The sequence below is a fragment of the Myotis daubentonii genome, chromosome 16 (genome assembly GCF_963259705.1).
Source record: "Myotis daubentonii chromosome 16, mMyoDau2.1, whole genome shotgun sequence".
Taxonomy (NCBI): domain Eukaryota; kingdom Metazoa; phylum Chordata; class Mammalia; order Chiroptera; family Vespertilionidae; genus Myotis; species Myotis daubentonii.
In genome coordinates this window covers 35,077,474-35,096,556 of record NC_081855.1, presented here as the reverse complement: position 1 = coordinate 35,096,556, position 19,083 = coordinate 35,077,474, and the positions used below count along the sequence as shown (strand labels likewise).

The 19,083-nt window shown below is 41.3% G+C and overlaps 2 protein-coding genes across 2 annotated transcripts in view; one reads left to right on the top strand and one right to left on the bottom strand.

Annotated features, from left to right (window-relative positions):
• APPBP2 (amyloid beta precursor protein binding protein 2) overlaps positions 1–6,363 on the top strand; it is a 51,613-nt gene extending 45,250 nt beyond the window's left edge. Inside the window, exon 13 of the mRNA XM_059669750.1 lies at positions 1,821–6,363. Coding sequence (XP_059525733.1) covers positions 1,821–2,074 — 254 coding nt within the window. The 3' untranslated portion in view covers positions 2,075–6,363. The remainder of the gene's footprint in view (positions 1–1,820) is intronic.
• A 5,036-nt stretch (positions 6,364–11,399) lies between these two features.
• Positions 11,400–19,083, bottom strand: CHCT1 (CHD1 helical C-terminal domain containing 1). Its single transcript, XM_059668261.1, has 6 exons — positions 19,033–19,083; positions 16,339–16,440; positions 15,889–16,064; positions 15,353–15,452; positions 14,479–14,674; positions 11,400–11,534 (listed from the first exon to the last, which is right to left on the bottom strand). Exons 1-6 carry the CDS (start codon positions 19,081–19,083, stop codon positions 11,449–11,451), a joined length of 711 nt encoding a protein of 236 aa, XP_059524244.1. The 3' UTR covers positions 11,400–11,448.

Genomic DNA, 19,083 nt, shown 5'->3' with positions numbered 1-19,083 from the left:
TCGATTGGCTGCCTCCTGCATGCCCCCTACTGGGGATCCAGCCTGCAACCCTGGCATGTGCCCTTGACTGGTATCAAACCCAGGACCCTTTAGTCTGCAGGCTGATGCTCTATCTACTGAGCCAAACCAGCTAGGGCAACTTCTCCATTTTTATATTGACTTCTCTGTCATTTTACTGGTTTATAGAAGTTTTTTTCATATAATGTGGATTTAACAAGTCCTTTGTTGGTTATATGTGTTGCAGATCACTCTACTGCTTGTTTTTTAATGACACCTTTCAAAGAACAGAAGTTTTAGATTTTAATGTAATCGAATATATTGGGGGTTTTTTTCTTTTTTGATTAACATCTTTTGTATTCTGTTTAAGAAATATTTCCTACCCCAAAGTCATGAAGATACTCATTTAGAAGATTATCTTCTGGAAACTTCATTTTACCTTTCACATTTAGATCTATAGTACTGAAGTTGATTTTGTTTTTATTGTGCGAGGTAGGGATCAAATTTTTTCCTTTCCTTCCCCCATGTGGATATACAGTTGACCCAGAACCATTTTTTTTTTTTTAAGGACTTTTTTTTAGAGAGGAAGGGAGAGAGAGACATTGATGTGAGAGAGATAGGTTGGTTGCCTCCAGTACACACTCTGACCGGGATCAAATCTAGGTTAGGGGGGTATCAAACCCACAACCTTTTTGGTGCACTGGACAGCACTCCAATGGACCACTTTTTCAAAAGATTGTCCTCTCTCCTCTGCTGTGCTACCTTTGTCAAATCATGTATCTCTGTATGTGTGGATTCCCCATTATCTGTAGTATTTTTACTTGCTCAGCCCTAAAATACACATAAAGTAGTTTTAGAATTGTTAACCTTTAGTACTATGAAAAACAAACCTCCTAATTTGAGTTCAATAATTTTTTAGTGTTTTTTTAGCATAATTAGAATATTTCAAAATTTACTTGGGTTATTATTCTTCCCCACCCCACCTAGTCAGTGTAAGTTACTCATTTTATACATAATTAGGTTCATTTGTTTATGTTTGTATAACATTTCCGCATCTTTATTTACTTTAATTTTTTTTGAGTATGTGAAATATTAATGTCCTAAAAGTTAGAACTATATATAGAAAGATATGTTCATAGATGTGTGATATCCCCCTAAATTTTTCTACCCACTTGCTATGAGTAACCTGTTTCATTATTTTCTCATTTACCCTTTCTGTGTATCTTTATGCACAAATATTCAGATACATAAATATTTTGTTTTCCCTTTCTTATACAAAGATAGCATACTATAAGTATTTTTGTACTTTGCTTTTCTTTTTAAACTTAACAATATCCCCTATAAGTTGCTTCATTTCAGTTCATAGAGAGCTAAGAGCTTCCTCCTTTGTGTACAGATGCATAATATAACATTGAGTGGATATACTATGGTTAGCTCATTTGTTTCCAGTATTTTGCAATCATAAAGCGTGCTACAGTGATTAGCCTTGTACATATGTATTTTTCTGTCGTTGAACATACTGCTATTATTCTTTGCTTTTAGATCTCTTCAAATCAGTCTTTCAAACTATGAAATTTTATTCTGTTGAAACCAACTGCTTTAGGCAGAAAAAATTTTGAAAGTCTTAGAGATAGCTTTTAGATAGGACTGGGTTGGTAAGCATGCTGCAAGAAATGAATTTATTCTTTTCAAGGGAATAAAACAAAGCCACCCTATTTAAAGAACTGAACTAGTGTTGTCTTGTAGAAACTGTTATTTCCTTATTTGAACTTGCTTTTTCTTTTCTCTTTGTGTGTTATTGTTTGTTTATTTGTTACTTTCAGGGAAGAAACTTTTTGGTGAAGGCTATAGTGGACTAGAATATGATTACCGAGGTCTCATTAAACTTTACAACTCCATTGGAAATTACGAGAAAGTGTTTGAATATCACAATATTCTGTCTAACTGGAACCGGTTGCGAGATCGACAGTATTCAGTGACCGATGCTCTTGAAGACGTCAATACCAGCCCCCAGTCCACTGAAGAAGTGGTGCAGTCCTTTCTGATTTCTCAGCATGCTGAGGGACCGAGCTGCTGAGGCATGACCTCAGTTAACTAATATACCTTTTCCCAGATTCCAGGGAATTCATACTGTGAAATCAAAACCATGTTGTTTTTTGGGGCTGGAATTTGCATTGAAACACTGGTCCAGTCCATTGACCCTATTTGGGTGATCCCTATCTTGCAGAGTGTCCGTAGGTATAAGCATATATTCAGTTATATTCCGCATGTACCGCATGTATAAGTAGTCTGGCCCATATTTTCAACTTAGTAGAACAAACAACAGGATTTTTTTTTCTTTTTAAATAATTTTGCAGAAAGCCTGAAAGGAAAAAAGAACCCCTAATAAAACTATTTAAGAGTTTAAGAGTTGCATTCTTATTATGTAAGGATGATTTTAACAACTTTTTAACATATAATTCTTCCTTATGGAGGTATTCAATACTGTACTGTAAAGAAATTTCATGGGGAAAATCTTTATATGCAGTATAGAAAATTAACAGAAGTACTAGTAGAAAAGGGACATCCTGACTTGGGTTTGGCCACCTGACCCAGAGAAGTGGATACAGCCACTCCAGAGCTCTATTACAAGGCAAGGGCTATCAGATTCATCTGTACTGGACCAGTGTTGATCTGTAAGTAATAGAAAAGCTAATAGGCCAGCAGTTTTAACTCTTGGTTTTTCTTTTCTTTTGGTACAAGAATGCAAGATGCTCTTACAACATTTGTTAGCAGGACCAGGATGATCTAAAAAGGACCAGCCTAATGTAGGAAGGGTTAAAGGGTTATTTGGACCAGAGGCTTTAGATTATTATTTTAGCCCCTGCATTTACCTTTATCAGTAGAATGATTTCACTTAGATGTATAATGAAAAGTGATAATGCAAAAATTATATTCATGTAATAGACACCAAACTTGGCAATTTAAGTGGCATAGCTTTAGTCAAGGTACACAAATGACAATGCCACAAGAAAGTCTATAATACCTGCTGCATCCATCCCCCTCATTTTAAATGTTACCCTAATAATCAGTGCGGTTGACAAGTATACTGGCTAAGAGTCATGAAATTTCTCTTGTCCGGATGAGAATTTTAGGTTACTATATGGTTTGTAGGGATTAATAGAAAAATGAATGCCCCAAATAAACATGTCTTAGAAATCTTTCATTTTTTATGGTAAAGATGGTACAGCTAGGTCATATTAGTGCACCTGGGTCATTTTATTTGAAATTCAAGAGTCAAATGGAAAAATTCCCTAATATGTTAATTTCACTAACTTGTTTTTTTCTGTTTATTGGGTTTTGACTTTTTTTATAAGTCAGGTTGTTTAATGTTGAGGTTAATATTCAAATTTGAGAAGTGTGACATGTAGCAATCCAAGCAACAAAAACGTCTTTTGCTGTTACCTCAGTTCTTATTATAGTGGCCTATTTGGTGCCTCTATAGTTAAGAATCAGGGTTTTCCCCCCTATTTTCAGGGGTCCATGACTTGGCTGTTAGAGATGTTATCCCTGGCTGACTGCCTGGGGTAGTCTATGGGTGAGTGGATGGGTGTTGAATTTTGGTTTTCTTTTAATATGCATGTTGGGGTGGGAGGTGGGGGGGGGGGTGAATATCTAAACTGTCACATTCAATACAGAAAAATTAATTGGAGATTTCAGATAAATTGATTTTAAACACTTTTTTGAACTTCCCAAATATAACCTTGTTTAAAACTGTTACTTGCAGTCTTGTTAGTTATGAGCCAGTATTTTTAAGTCCCCAGGAGGGGATTGATTGGGGGAGGTACCTAATGAGATTACGCAAGCCCAGATCCTAAGATTATATCTACATGATTTTAAAACCTAAGTTTATTCAATTGTTTTCTTTTTAATTTCTAAAGAAGTACATTAGCACACCTGCACCTCCCCCCTCCCAGTTAATTGCAATCTAATGCCAAGAGGCACCTCTTTAGTAATTACCAAATAGTCTGTGTGACCAAGGACTAACATTTTTAAGTTTACTCAGCTCTATCCTTATGGGCCTATATATTTAATACCTCCAAAGATATTTTCAGGATAGACTTTGTATACTTTTGTTGCTTATTTAGAGTCCTGTGGTATGTTTGTGGTATAGGAATGTCATGGTAAATTGTTTTTCAATAAATATTTTGAAACTTATGTTTCCATATGAAGTTTTTTTTTTAATCTATATTTTTGGGTTTTGTGCACATAGAACATTTCCTAGGATAAAATCAAGCAAATGACTTAAGGCCTCATTCAGTTTGAGCTTAATTTAGCTCATTATTCTGTGGTAAAGCAACTTGATACTAGGAGCCTAGGATCGCAGCATTATAATGTTAAGTGGCAGCCAGTTTTATATATAAAAAAAAATCATTATTGGCAGTTTTCCCTTATTATCACTACTTTAATTTTCTGTAAATCCAAGCGCTTTGATTTAATGCAAATACTCTAGATTGTGAAACGAGATTGTCATCTTCTGTTAGTGATATAACTTAATATGCTATTTATGGTTCTAATGAAGAATAATACCCTAATAATTTATAGTGTGGAATGTTTAGAATAAGTTAGAGAGGTAAATGTCACCATAATTTCTAGAATTTAAAAAAAAATATCTCCAAGGAAGAAAAGAAAATTTATCTCACAATAACCAATAGCTCTCACAAAATTTTCTCATGTGGTAGGATTGTGTGTAAGGAAGCCTAGATCAACTTAAAAGATTTTTCTGGAAGTTCAGCAAAGTAATGTTAAAAAGGGGCCTTTGGTCTCATCCTCTCTGACTTTCATTTCTCTTATCCAGTCTTTCCTAAAGTTTGGTGCTACTCAAGTTGGGTGCATCAGGGAGCTCTGTAACACTCATGTGCCACACAGGTGGTCTGTCACTTCTGCATCCAGTTTAATGGAGCCAGATGGTTTCTTAGACCATTATTCTTCTGGGTCCCTAAAGCTGACTTGGCTCAAAGCATTAGGACCCTTATTACCATATCAAAGTTTTGTCTCTGCTTAAGAATGAACTCACTGTTGCTTCATAGTAATCCCAATATGCTTTCATTTTTTAAAATAAAAATTGACAAAGACTTTTGCTCCTAGGCTGTTTGGGAAGCGTTCATAACATGGTGAAGATTGAGTACAGAGACTGCAACCTTATAAATAATAACTGTTGCCACTTGGCTGCTCCTTCTAATGCAAATACTCAACAGTAAACATGCCTAAAACATAATTGAAGCTTTTGGCCATACTTTTGAAAGAATTGTTTGCTAAGTAGCAGGTATAGTTAACTGTCAGTTGGTATTTATTCTTTCTCCAGAATGTGTAGCCTTGATGCTTCCAAACTGCTTGTTGTGTTTGTTTTTTCTTTTTTTTCTGAATAGCAAAGTTACTACTGGAAAAACTTATTTATAATTAGTGCAAATTTTTTAAGAGTTTCATTTTGCTTTAAAATTAACGTATATTTCATCTCTTGGCTTTGGTGAACCTCAGATCTTGCTAGGAAATTCTTTTTTTTTAAATCTGACATTTGGATTAATCTCCAGCTTGAACACTAATAGTTGTATTGTCCACAAATCTCAGGAATGTTTTAGGCAGAAAACTGGTTGTACCTTGTTGGTGATCTGAAGGAGTGTACTTTAGGATTTATTAAGTAATACCCTTCTTTAATTGCAGTCCTAGGTATCGATAGCATGAGTGGCCTTAGTGAGTTTGTTGAAGTGTACATTTTTTCAAAAGTAAAATTTAAGATTAAAAATATATACTATATATAGATATCTAGAAAACTTGGTTTGTGGTGCACAAGTTAAATGTTGGATCACTAAATAACTGTTGCAGGTACCATTTGTGTAACATTACTCATTTCTGTATATTCCTTTTATGGGAAGATATGTTGCCATGGTAACTAAAACTTTTCAGTTTAGTTCTACTTTTATGATGTGAATGAATGCTACATTTTATTAAATATTACCAGGTCAGTACTATTTTTATACTTTATTAAGCAACAGGGGATTTTAGTTTAACAGATTAAAAATAAAAAGCTCAATGAAATGATTAAAAGCAAATCACTAACAATTCTTTACATGAAAATCCCCACTAATAGTGCCACAATACTTTCTATAGAAATATCTAAGGTCATTGATAGATTTCTTTTTTGAGACAATTCTTCATTGTGTCATAATGACCTTTCATACCATCCTTATCACAAACTTGTAGTACCCATCATTATTTGTAACCATTAAACCATACTGAGTATGTTTGTAACCAGCATTGTGATATATTCTGTACTTGTATTGCTAAAAATGAATTATTGACCTAATAAATATAGTGTTCCTGCATTCATAGTGTGTTTCCAATTTAGTCTGAACACTTTTGATTAGAGCTTGGGATTTAAACATTGCAGACTGTTTTCATTTTAGAGAACAGTGCAAGAGAAGCTGTTGGGACCAGAACATAAGTGCTCTTGTTCAAGAAAAGAAAGATATGTGGCAGAGGAGGCACAAGGTAACAGTATTTGGAAATGGTGCCCATGAAAGTAGTTTGGAAAAGACAAAGCACAGTAATGCAGGGAACTTTAGACTTTACCAACGCAACTACACCATTCTTTTCCCTAGTCTTTTAACTTTAAAAGGCTAAAAAATGGGTGATGAGACCTGCTGAAATTCTGCTGACCTTCATAGTGCACAAAACTCTGGATTTGAGTTACAGTTTAGCTCTGCCTCTGACAGTAGGAATTGGAGATATGAGTCATAAGCTTCTTTGTGTTTCATTTCCTCATGAATGGTGGGATCAAATTCAGTCTTTCAAAAAAACAAAAACCAGCATGACACATCATTTATCTTAAGCACTCTTAAAACAGTTACAAGAAGTAAAATCAAATTTTTAAAAATAAAATCAATGTTTAGACAAAGTTCCACCTTCACTTGGAACAGCCAGCACTGTACAAATGTATTGAATTTGTACATTTTTCCTTTTACCCACTTGTGACTTATAACATGCTGTTCTTGTCTGGAATGTCATTTCCTGTGTAAAGTCTTATCTGTTCAGCTCAATGGACAAGAGAGCCATGCTTCCCTTAAGGCTTAAGTTTCCTCTTGGTACTTATCCGGTATTTTACTTAAAGCTTTGTTAAAGCCATTACCATATAATCACATAACTTACAGACTTAAGACTGTTTCCAGCTCATAAACTTTGGCAATTTGTGCGTTTATTTAACAAATTTAACAAAGTTTACCCTGTAACCGATACTATTCCAAGTGTTAGCAAATTATACCCACTTACGCACATTTCTACAGTTTGAAAATTCAAAGCAAATTACTCATTAGGATAGCTATTACAGCACATGATTGGTAGGAATATAAAATGATGCATGTGCTTTGGAAAATGGGTGTTTCCTAAAAAAACTAAAAATAGAATTACTGTGTGACCCAGCAATCCCTTGTCTAGGTAATATATCTAAAAGAATTAAAAGCAGGATTCAAACTGATACTCATACACCCATGTTCATAGCTTTCACAATAGCCAAAATATGGAAGCAACCCAAATGTCCATCAAAGGATAAATGGATTTTTAAAAAACGTGGTATATATTGCATACAGTGAAACATTATTCAGCCTTAAAAATAAAGGAAAGCCGACACATTCTACAACACAGATGAACCTTGATGGCATTATGTTAAGTGAAATACACCAGTCAAAAAAGGAAGGGGAAGAAGAGTAAATACTGTATGATTCCACTTATGTGAGGTGTGTAATTACGGTAGTCAAACTCCTAAAACAGAAAGTAGAATGGTGGTTGTCAGAGCTAGGAGGAGGGGGAAATGGGGAGTGGTTGCTTAATGGGTATAGAGTTTCAGTTTTGCAAGATGAAAAAGATATGGAGATCAGTTGCACAACAATGAATATACTAACACTACTGAACTGTACATTTACAAATAAGGTAAAGTTGAGTTACCACATTTTTAAAAAATTTCAGGGCAAAGGCTTTCGACTTGCATAAGCAGTTAAATCAGACATGATACATAGAGTTTGAAAAAATCTGATCACTTTTCAATGCTTGATAAACCTCAACTGTGATTTATTTCTGGATTAGAACATTGATGTAACATGCAGAAGTTGATTTAAATTCCGGCTCAGCACAGAATCAGGCTTTGTTTTTCAGTCTTGGTGTTATTTAAATACAAGGGCTGGGAATGGGGGGTAAAAGGTTTACAGTTGTGAGTACATGAAAGATTATTCTTGTATTTATTATCACTTTCCATACAACCAATTGTAAACCTGCTTTTGCCCCACTCTGTAGTTTATTTTTCTTTCCTGTTATTGGCTGTGACCCATTGCCAGTCCACATTCTGCATCTGTTATGTTGGTGTCAGAATAATCAAATTTCTGCCCTTGCTGGGTGGTTCAGCTGATTGGAGCATGGTCCCATACACCAAAAGGTGGCAGGTTTGATTTCTGGTCAGGGCACAAACTTAGGTTGCGGGTTCAATCCCTGGTGGGGGTGGGATGGGGTGGGGAGTACTGGAAGCAACTGCTCCATGTCTCTCCCCCTTTCCTCCCCTCCATCGCTTCCACTCTATCTAAAATCAATAGAAAAATACCCTCAAGTGAGGATTAACAAGAGAGAGAGAGAACAAACAATACCAGGAGAAGCAATAGATTGTGCTTTGTAGGTTACTTATCTTTTGTGGAAATGCTTTGGCCACATATTTGTGTTATTAGTGTGTGGGAAGTGTGCTGCTGTGAGGGTCATAGGTCTGAGTTTTAGTGCCACTTCTGATGTAGACACCCTATACAACTTTGGAGAAGTCACCTTTTTTCTTGGGCTTCTTTCCCCCCATCTGAACCAGGAGTTGGTTCGATTAAAAGCTCTATTTGGGTTTGTTCATTCTCTCATTTATTCATTTTTTCAATCAATCAATCATTCATTCTACAAATGTTTAAGTACCTACTACATGCTGGGTACTATTGTAATTGCTTGGGATATTGCAATGAAATAAAACAGATAAAAAGCTCTGCCCTATGGAACTTACATTTTAGTGGGAGACGACCATCAATAAATAAGAAATAAAATCAGTCCTAGCTGGTTTGCCTTAGTGGATAGAGAGTCAGTCTGCGGACTGAAGGGTCCCAGGTTCTATTCTGGTCAAGGATACATGCCCGGGTTGTGGGCTTGATCCCCAGTGGGGGGCGTGCAGGGGGCAGCCAATCAATGATTCTCATCATTGATTATTCTGTATCTCCCTCTCCCTTTCCTCTGAAATCAATAAAATATATTAAAATAAATAAAATCATAAACTAAATTATCTAATATTTGAGGGGTATAAGTGCTTTAGGAAAACAAAAACGGATATTTAGAGTGTGTGTGGGGGGGCGTGTTGGAATTTAAAACAGAAGGACAGGGTAGGCTGCACTGAACAAAGATTTGAGAGCAATTAAGGAGTTAGCAAGTGGGTATCTTGAGAAAGAAGATTCCAGACAGAGGAAACAGCCAGTGAAAAGGCCCTGAGGCAGGAGCATGCTTGACAAGTATGAGAATGCAAGGATGAGGGCAGAGAAGTAACACGATGGACAGTAGGAATAGACTGTATAAATGGCCTTATAGCACATGCTTTGGCTTTTAATCTACATGAGGTAAAGAGCTGTTGGAGAGGTTTGTTTCTTTCAATACTTTATTTGGGTTCACAGCAAAACTGAGCAGAAAGTACAGAAATTTCCTATATACTGCCATCCCCATGCATGCATAGCCTTCTCCACCGGAGTGGTACATTTGTTACACTTGATGAACCTACATTGACACATCATAATCACTCAGTGTTCATAGTTTATGTTAGGGTTCACTCTTGTTTGCACATTGTATGTGTTTGGACAAATGTACAATAACATGTATCTACCATTCTAGTATCATACAAGTGTGCTACTAGTATCCTGTGCTGTTGGAGGATTTTGAGTTGAGCAATGTCAAGTGATCTGCCCTTTTGGAATTCTGAGATCCCACTGAATTTAAGAGGTAAGGGTGCCAACGCCATGCCTCACCTATTGCCCATTTTGCCTTCAGGCCTCCTGATTGTCCCCAACGCCTATAGCTCCCCCACTTCCTCCTAGTCTCCATCTCCCTGCACACCCCTGCCTTGGTTGAAAGAGTAAGTAGAGACCCGTAATTCCTCTAGGTGGCAGTGCTGCCTCACACAGGGGACGCCTTCCTGGACCTTCCTACGTGAAATCTCTCAGGAGTAGAGAAAATCCGAGACCTCAATTATCAGGGACACACCCCTCCAGCCTGCTTGCCCTTGTCTCAGTGCAGGGATCACCCAAGGCAGGTTCAAGTGTGGCCAGTTGTTAAAAGCCAGAAGTATGTTGTTTTTCATGTGAAATGTACTGAATTCATATTGGTAAGTAATCCTTTTTTCAATGTTTTATAAACAAGTAGACACCATAAGTGGCAACTACAGCACATCAATGGTCTGAATGCAGCACACAGGCTGCTGATTTTTTTAAAATATATTTTATTGATTTTTTACAGAGAGGAAGGGGGACGGATAGAGAGTTAGAAGCATGGATGAGAGAGAAACATCCATCACCTGCCTCCTGCACACTCCCTACTGCGAATGTGCCCGCAACCAAGGTACATGCCCTTGACCGGAATTGAACCTGGGACCCTTCAGTCCACAGGCCGACGCTCTATCCGCTCAGCCAAACCACTCAGGGCCAGGCTGCTGATTTTTTGACCTCTGGTTTGAATCACCTTCCTGGTAAAGACTACTGTTGTTGTTTCTTCTTTGGTCTGCCTCTGACCTCTTTCACTTCCAGGCGTTCTGCTCACAGTCTCCAGAGCGTCTACCCAATCCCCAGGTCACAACAGCCCAATTTGGCTGCTTGACATCTCCCTTACCACTGTCCTCCCCGACCCCCCAAAGTTCCCCCACAAGGTTAAATCCAGGCGATTTGGGCAGGCTGCCAGACTTCTCACTCTCTGGCACCAGGCCCACTCCACTCCCCATGCTCGCCTCTGGCAAGCACACATCAGCTTGTTACTCCTGAGGCCTTGCCCAGGCCCCTGTATTCACCCCGATGTAATGTCTATTCACATGTGTCTCCCCACTAGACTGTGATGGTCCTTGACACAAGTCACCACTTCTGATTATCTGTTTATGTGCGGGGCACCTGCCACTCAAAAGGTGGCTGGCAAATGTTTTTAAATAAATTTAAAAAATGAATGATGCTTGTTAGCCAAGTAAAATATAGCTGTCTTAAGGATGCTTTATTTCCCATCCCGTTTATGCACAATTAAGACCCAAGCATCCTTTTGATAAAGACAAGTTTATTCTTTCCCCTCAGAGGTCCCCATCTCCCCAGGTGCAGAGGTCTGAAGACAGACATGTGCTCTGGGACCCAGGGCGAGCTGTCCCTCTGCTCCAGCCAGGTCTTCTTATGGGTTGGTCTCTGGGGTTTCTGGGGCTTCCTTAATCCTCTTTCTCTTGAGTTTTGGTGTTTGATGAAGTTTCCTTAAAGAACCTGAAGAAGGGAAGGTCAGAGACAGCTCTGATGACATTACAAATACTAAGAACTTCGGTCTGTAACATTTGGGGAGCAGTGGTAGAGATCTAAAGAAACGAAAATAAAATCTTACTTCCAACCTATGTCCCTTATTTTTTTTCTCACAGAAATCTGTCGGGTAGTTTACAGATGCGGGATCTCCCCTAGCCACAGAGTAAGGAAATGGCCTGCCCATTGCCTCATGAGAGAGAACCATCAATCAGCTGCCTCCTGCATGCCCTCCACTGGGGATCGAGCCCAAAACCTAGGCATGTGCCCTTGACCGGGAATCAAACCAACAACCTCTCAGGGCATGGGACGATGCTCAATCAACTGAGCCACACTGGCCAGGGCAAGACCCATGTTTCTTGACATCTGGCTACAGACTGATTCCTCCCCACTCCTCTCTCTGTTTCATGTTCCAGTTCCCAGTACTTTAGTGCTGGACTGTTTGCAAACACCATTGCCATTGTTTTACTTAAGAACTGACATAAACATGGTGCCAAAGAAACACCATGCATATTACCTTTAATTGCATAGATAAAACTCAGCTCATCATGGGGGGGGGTCCATCAGATAGTACCAGTATAGTATCTGTTTTCTTATGTAACACATACAGGAAGAACATAACCTTATCTCTAATGTCTCCTAGCTCCCTCCAAAAAAATTTTTAACATGAATTCATCTAGACTTTTGATCCAAAGTCCCGTTTATAGATAGAAGAGCAAGCTTAAAAGATGCCAAAAGAAAGAAACAAGAAAAAGTGGAACATTCTACTGAACAATAGCCTGAGCTCTTCAACAGGTCAGGGAGTAAGAAAGGGGTCTGTTAGGGTAAAAGAGAGTTATAGCCAGGTGGGATGCATGAAGTTTAGGAAACCAGTGCAAAAGACTTTTGGGAAATTTTAATATGGAGTATTGAATCCAACAAATAGATGAAGTGAAAATATTGACATGGAAGGTTGATAAGTTAACTGAAGAACACAAGTTCAAATCCAAAGTATATACATTATAGTCTTGGCCAGGTAGTCAGGTGGTTAGAGTGTTGTCCCAATACCCCAAGGTTTTGGGCCCCAGTCAGGCCACATACAAGAATCAACCAATGGCCTGGATGGCGTGGCTAGGTGGTTGGGCATGAACCTATGAATCAGGAGGTCACGGTTCCATTCCCTGTCAGGGCACATGCCCGAGTTGCGGGCTTGATCCCCACTGTGGGGCGTGCGGGAGGCAGCCAATCAGTGATTCTCTCTCATCACTGATGTTTCTATCTCTCACTTCCACTCCCTTCCTCTCAGAGATCAACAAAAAAGAAAAAGAATTAACCAAATAATGCATAAGTGGAACAACAAATTGATGTTTCTCTTTCTCAAAAAAAGAAAACCCCACAAAAAAAGGTATATACATAGTGATCTCATTTTGATTCAAATAGATGTTTTACATACATAAGACAAATTTGGTAAGTGCTAGCTGTGGTGATGACAATGTGCTGTTTATATTTTCTTATTTTTGCTTATCTGTATTATCTAACTTTCTATGTTATGTTTATGTTTATAGTAATAAAACATTATTTTGAGAATTGCATGAAAGTCAAACTTCTTAACCGACCATACAAGGGTTTTCCCTTGTTACCCATATCTTGCACATCTCCATCCTGCTCTGCTATCCACCTCTAAACCCAGACTGTCTGCTCATTGCCCCTCACCTCTGCACACACCTTTGTTTGCCCCTCTTTTCCTCTCTTCCCCACTTCCTCTCCTTATCCCTTTCTTTAAAGCCTGTCCCAAATTTACCTCCTCCAGACAGCCTGTCCTACCTTTGCCCTAAGGCCTCAGATTAGTCCTTGGTAAGAGGAGGATAATAATACCGAGCTCCTCGGGATGCTGTAAGGCCTAAGTGAAATTATGAGATACATAATTTCATCTGATTCATGGATTGCTTGGCCTAGATCATCTTAAGACAGACTGGTCTTCATTCCATTATAGGTTTCACTTCCCCAATTTTAACTGTAGGCACCGGGGCCGGGGCTCACACAGAGCCCAGGCAGGATTCTGGGTCTTAGTAGCTGCCTAACCCATGCTCACTGCACCTGACCTGCTCTCCCATTCGGTCCAGCTAGACTAGGGTACTAGGCCCCAAGGGTTGCTCATCTGCATTAGCCCCAGCTAGCCGGCCTTTAGAGGGAACACCTGGGTCCAACTTAGGACCATGCTCTGAGGTCCTAGGTTACCCTATTTGCCTCCACTTTCTCCCCCAGGAGCTAAATAAGAGCAGCTCACTGGCCCCAGAAGCCAGTTCCAGAAGGGTGAGGAGTGGGTGGCTCCAACATCTCTTTGCACCTCACTGCACAGAAGCGGTCTTCATAGGTTCCAACCATGGCTGGGGCTCCTCCCTATTCCCACAGCCTCTGTTCAGAGTCAGGCAGTGCAGTCATCACCGAGGCCAAAGCTACTGGGAAAGCCATTCTCTGGCCTTCTGGGAATGAGTGCCCTCCCTTAGCCCACACCCCACCCAACACCTACAGTGGGTGTCCTGCTACTAGGGCCCTTCCTGGGAGTCCCCCCTTATGGCCACTAGAAACAGATGGGAAAGTGCCTTCACTTAAATGTTAACTGAAAAATGCAGAATTCAAAATGGTAGGTATCATGAGAGGGGGAAATTACACAGAGCACGGAAGGAAACACACCAAAACAACAATAGTCATGGCCTCTGGGTGCTTCCCTCTTCTGATTGATACCTACCTGTGCATCTCATACTTTCTATAATGAGCATACCTGCCAGGAGGGGGAGGAAAAAGAGAGAAAACAAAGGGGAGAGAGGGAAGGAAAATGGACAGAAAAAGAAATGCAGGGATGAGAAGCAATGGAAAGGAGGGAAGTGGCAAGGGCCCTCCTCCAGGCACTCTCCAGACATCTAGTGAGCATCACCTCTCCTCACATGGATGCTGGATCTTGGCTCCACTAGCAGGGAGGCCTCGCCGCTGGGGGCCTGCATCTTGGATAGCCTCTCCTTCATGCCGCTGATGTTACTGTGCAGCCCCCAGGCGCTGCAGAGCTTGGGCAGATTGTCTTCCTGGTCAGCCAGCAAGCAGCTCTCCGGAGCGTCCAACGGGCAGAAGGCTGCCTGCAACGGGGACATAGTATTCAGAAGAGTGTGCAGAAGTGCGGGCCCGAGTTCCAGTGCCAGCCAAGCCCTCCTTGGGAAACTGCTGCGGTCTGGCTGCACCAAACATCTGCCTAGCCAGGAGGATGGATGCAGCACAGAAAGGGTCATGGAGACATGGAGGCCAGGCTGCCAACGGTCTGTTCCCGGGTGGTTCTTTACTTTGAGGTAGGTCCTCCATTTCTTTTTTTGAGTTACAGTGTTTTATGTGTTTGTCGTGAAGCAATTTTTTTTTTAAAAAAAGCCCTTTGCAAAATTAAAACTGAGAGCCTGAAAATATCTTTTGAAATTTGCCTCGCCGGTGAAACCCAGGGATCGCTAAAATGGCAGCTCCTGGTGTTCAGAGGAGCAATCACTGAACCGATCCACCCACTGGTGTTCAGAGGAAGAGCCGTTGACCCAGAGAGGAAGAGGGTTTGGTTGAAGCTGCACAGCTTGAAGGTACGCGGGGTGGGGGGCTCGGGTGGGGGGTGGGGGGAGAGGAGGGGTTGGGGGGATGGTGTTGGGTGGGGAGTTGGGCATGGTTGGTTAGAGCAGGGCTTCCCGCTGTGCCAGTTGCTTGAACCCTGCTCTTGGAACCCTACGTGCACACCGACCAGCCCCCAGCTGGCCCAGGAGGAGCTTTCCGGAGCCTCTCACCAGGAACTTGGTGTTCTGGTTGTTCTTGGTGTACTTGTAGAGCCTGAGAAGCTGCTTTGCCTCCAGCTCTGAGAAGAGGGAGACGAATCTCCAGAGCATCCTACAGGGAGAGACCTGAGGCTGAGGGAGGGAGAGCACAGCCCCTGTCCCTCCAGGACCCACCAGGGAAAAATGGGCCACGGGCTGTCTCCTGGGTTTTTGGTTGGGGGAATGGAGATATGGGGGTTTTCTAGACCTTGACTACCCCATGCTGGTGATGAGCACCCACACCACACGGAACCTGTGCAATCAGAGATCACTGTCCTGGGGGCAGGAGAGTTTTGTGTCCTCTGCGTGTGCAGCTGCGGCGAATCAATGCCGCCCCGAGTGGCTAGAGAACTCTGCTCTTCCCGCCCCACCTTCCCCATGCTCACTCCAGGATCCTGACTCTTTCACATCAAGATGAGGGACTGGGGGTCCTGACTGGGGTGTGGCTTGGAGTCTGGAGGGGGTGACCCAGGCGTGGGTGCAGGGGAAGGGCCAGGAGGGGGCCCTACTTCTTCCAGTGCTTCATCTCCCAGGCTCGGCAGTAGTGCTTCAGAAAGGTGTTGATGTGGTCGCCTAGGACCACAAGGCTCTGCTTCATATACTTTAGCTTCTTCTTCTGGGGAAGGTCCTGGGGCAGGGACAACTTTCGCAGGCACTTCTTTAATGGCCTTAGACATTCTTTACACTGAGGAGGCAACAAGGGAAGTGAGGGGCCATTCGAGAAAAGAAGAAAAGAAGAGGCAGATGGGCCACCCCAGTAACCAGAGGTCAGTCTAGCTGCAGCCCTCAGGACTGCACATGTTAAGTAAGGAGGCTCCAGTCAATGTCCTACCCCACTTCTTTCCCAAGAGTGTGACAAATCAGGCATGAGCTGTGGGTCTGAGGCCTGCCAATTTCTAGTCCAGGTTTCCTGATGTGTGGGGACCAGGGACCAGGTCCTGGGATGGCCCCTTACTCACAATTCTGAAGGTGCATTGGTCCAGGCCCTTGGCATGGCACACAAGTGAGTCTCCAGCGGGGATGGTGCTGGAACTCTTCTCCAAGCAGGGTCCGTCCATCACCTGGGGGGAGACAGGGCCGTGGTCTGCTGGGGGGGCTTTTGCTCCTGAGGGGCAGTGCTGGGCAACCACTGAGCCAAATGCTAGCCAAAGCCTTTCTCCATTTTCCCTATGACCTTTTCCTTGACCCAGCCCTGAGACAAGTGAGTCCTGGGCAAAGAAACCCATTTCTGAGAACCCCTGCTTAGAAAACCTAGAATGGCCCAGCCGGTGTGGCTCAATGATTGCGCATCGACCTATGAACCAGGAGATCACGGTTCGATTCCCGGTCAGGGCACATGCCCAGGTTGTGGGTTTGATCCCCAGTGTGGGGTGTGCGGGAGACAGCCGATCAATGCTTCTCTCCCATCCTCGATGTTCCTGTCTCTCTCTCTCCCTTTCTCTTCCTCTCTGAAATCAATAAAAACACTACATATATATATTTAAAAGAAAAAGAGCCCTGGCAGGTTTGGCTCAGGGATAGAGCGTTGACCTGTGGACTGAAGGGTCCCGGGTATGATTCCTGTCAAGGGAACATGACCGGGTTGCAGGGTTGGTCCCCAGTAGGGGGTGGCGAGTGCAGGAGGCAGCCAATTGATGATTTTCTCTCAACATTGATGTTTCTTTTTTCTTTTTTTAAAAATATATTTTATTGTTTCTTACAGAGAGGAAGGGAGAGGGATAGAGAGTTAGAAACATCAATGAGAGAGAAACATCAATCAGCTGCCTCCTGCACACCCCATACTGGGGATATGCCCGCAACCAAGGTACATGCCCTTGACCGGAATCGAACCTGGGACCTTTCAGTCCGCAGGCTGACGCTCTATCCACTGAGCCAAACTGGTCAGGGCTCAACATTGTTTCTATCTCTCCCTCTCCCTTCCTCTCTGAAATCAATAAAAAATATTTTTAAAATAAATAAATAAATAAAAGTGAATAAGAAAATAAGAGTTAACCTAAAATAAAATTTTAAAGAAAAAGAAAACCTAAAATGCCCAACTCATTTTCAAAAATAATAACTATAGCATAGTACAGTAGCTAACTTTTCAAAGCACTAGGTAAACATTAACTCATTTTATTCACTCACAAGTTCTGTGAGCTTAGATATCATCATCCCTCCCTGGTTACAGATAAGAGCACTAAGGCACCAGGGGAGTTAAGCAACTCCTTGGCGGAATGAGCAGGGATTCATTTACTCATTCCTTCAGTGAACATTTGTTGAATACCTAAGTCTCAGGCCCACCTCTTTCTGTCCCTAACCCTTAGAATCATGCCATGCTAATGGGCACTCAGAAAAAAAGTGTGATGGTGATGGTAATGGTAAGAAGGAATTTTCTGACAGAAAAAGTGGGGCAAAGAAATCTAATTAACACTAGATTGCCCAAGGAAGTCATTTTGACTGCTTTTTAATTTCAATTAGGAAAACAATTATGTATATAAGGACACAATGTCTTAGAATTTTGTGACTTTTTGTACAACATATAAATGCGTTTATTAATAATTGTAGTTACCTCCCCCCTCCTTCATTTCCGGTATATATATATGTGTTATACCTATATTGCCCAAAAGCAGTCATTTTGACTGCTTGGGAAATTTTAAATAATCAAATCACTCTTATTATTGAATTGAGTAAATTTCTTATATGACCAGTTCGGCTCTGTATTGAAATAACAGTTTTCATTTTTTTTTTTTTATTACCGTCACATGATAACATACAAGTACATGATAAATTGTCGATACTTGATAAGTTGCAGTTGCTCAATAAGCTAAACTAGTACTTGTTATTCGAATCTTTATGCAGTGATACTTGTTCTAATAAGTTGTTTATTTTATTTCTTTTGCGCCCTAAATTCATGAAAGAAATGTCGAATAGAAGTGAGTTATTGGAAAAGCTAAGGAACATAAGTGAAGAGTGCTCTGATATTATTCTTTCACAATGCAGTCATTTTGACTGCTTTGGGGCAATATAGGTATATACTAAGTTTCAGTCTTTCTAGTGTTAATGAAAATAAAGTGACTTGAAGGCAGAGCACAGAATTAGATGGACAGGGTGGAATTTGTACCTGACCTTTTAAAAACCTCTCAGAAAAGTGAGTATTAATTCCTGCCTGTGTTCAGGGGAACAAGGAAGATCCAGGCCCAGACCATTCTGAAGGGAGAGATCAGGGAAAGGGAGGTTAGTAGATGGAAAGGGTACAGGACCCAGGTTCCTCCAGGCCCCAGAGACAGGAGACTCTGGCTGATCAACATTATAAACTACACCCCACACAACCACACACACACACACACACACACACACACACACACACACACACACACACGAGATCCCTTGTGTCTTCATATCCAACAATCACCTTACCAGGAATCTTCCCATCATCTTGCCAGTAGTGTATGTCCTTGATCAACAATTTGAATGAATTAACCTTCTCTTGTTCTTTTGGTTTCTTGCTAACTCATGTACCTCACCAATTTTCCCTCTCCTCCTCCTACTTGAATTTCATAGTCTCCGTTTTCCAAAAACAGCCCTTCCAGGGCCCTCCCTCCCTCCCTCCCTCCCTCCCTCCCTCCCTCCCTCCCTCCCTCCCTCCCTCCCTCCCATCCCCAGCCCCACTTCACCTTCTCTAGCGGTTTGTCCTCTCCATCCCCTTGCCCATCTGAGGACTCCAT

Excerpts from the sequence above, each read along its gene's own strand:
- CHCT1 (XM_059668261.1), bottom strand. The coding sequence starts at position 19,083 with ATGGAGTCCTCAGATGGGCAAGGGGATGGAGAGGACAAACCGCTAGAG. Across the intron at positions 15,453-15,888 it reads GAGATGAAGCACTGGAAGAA|GATGCTCTGGAGATTCGTCT; the intron begins GTAGGGCCCCCT and ends CTCTCCCTGTAG. Across the intron at positions 11,535-14,478 it reads CAGCATCCATGTGAGGAGAG|GTTCTTTAAGGAAACTTCAT; the intron begins GTGATGCTCACT and ends TCCCTTCTTCAG.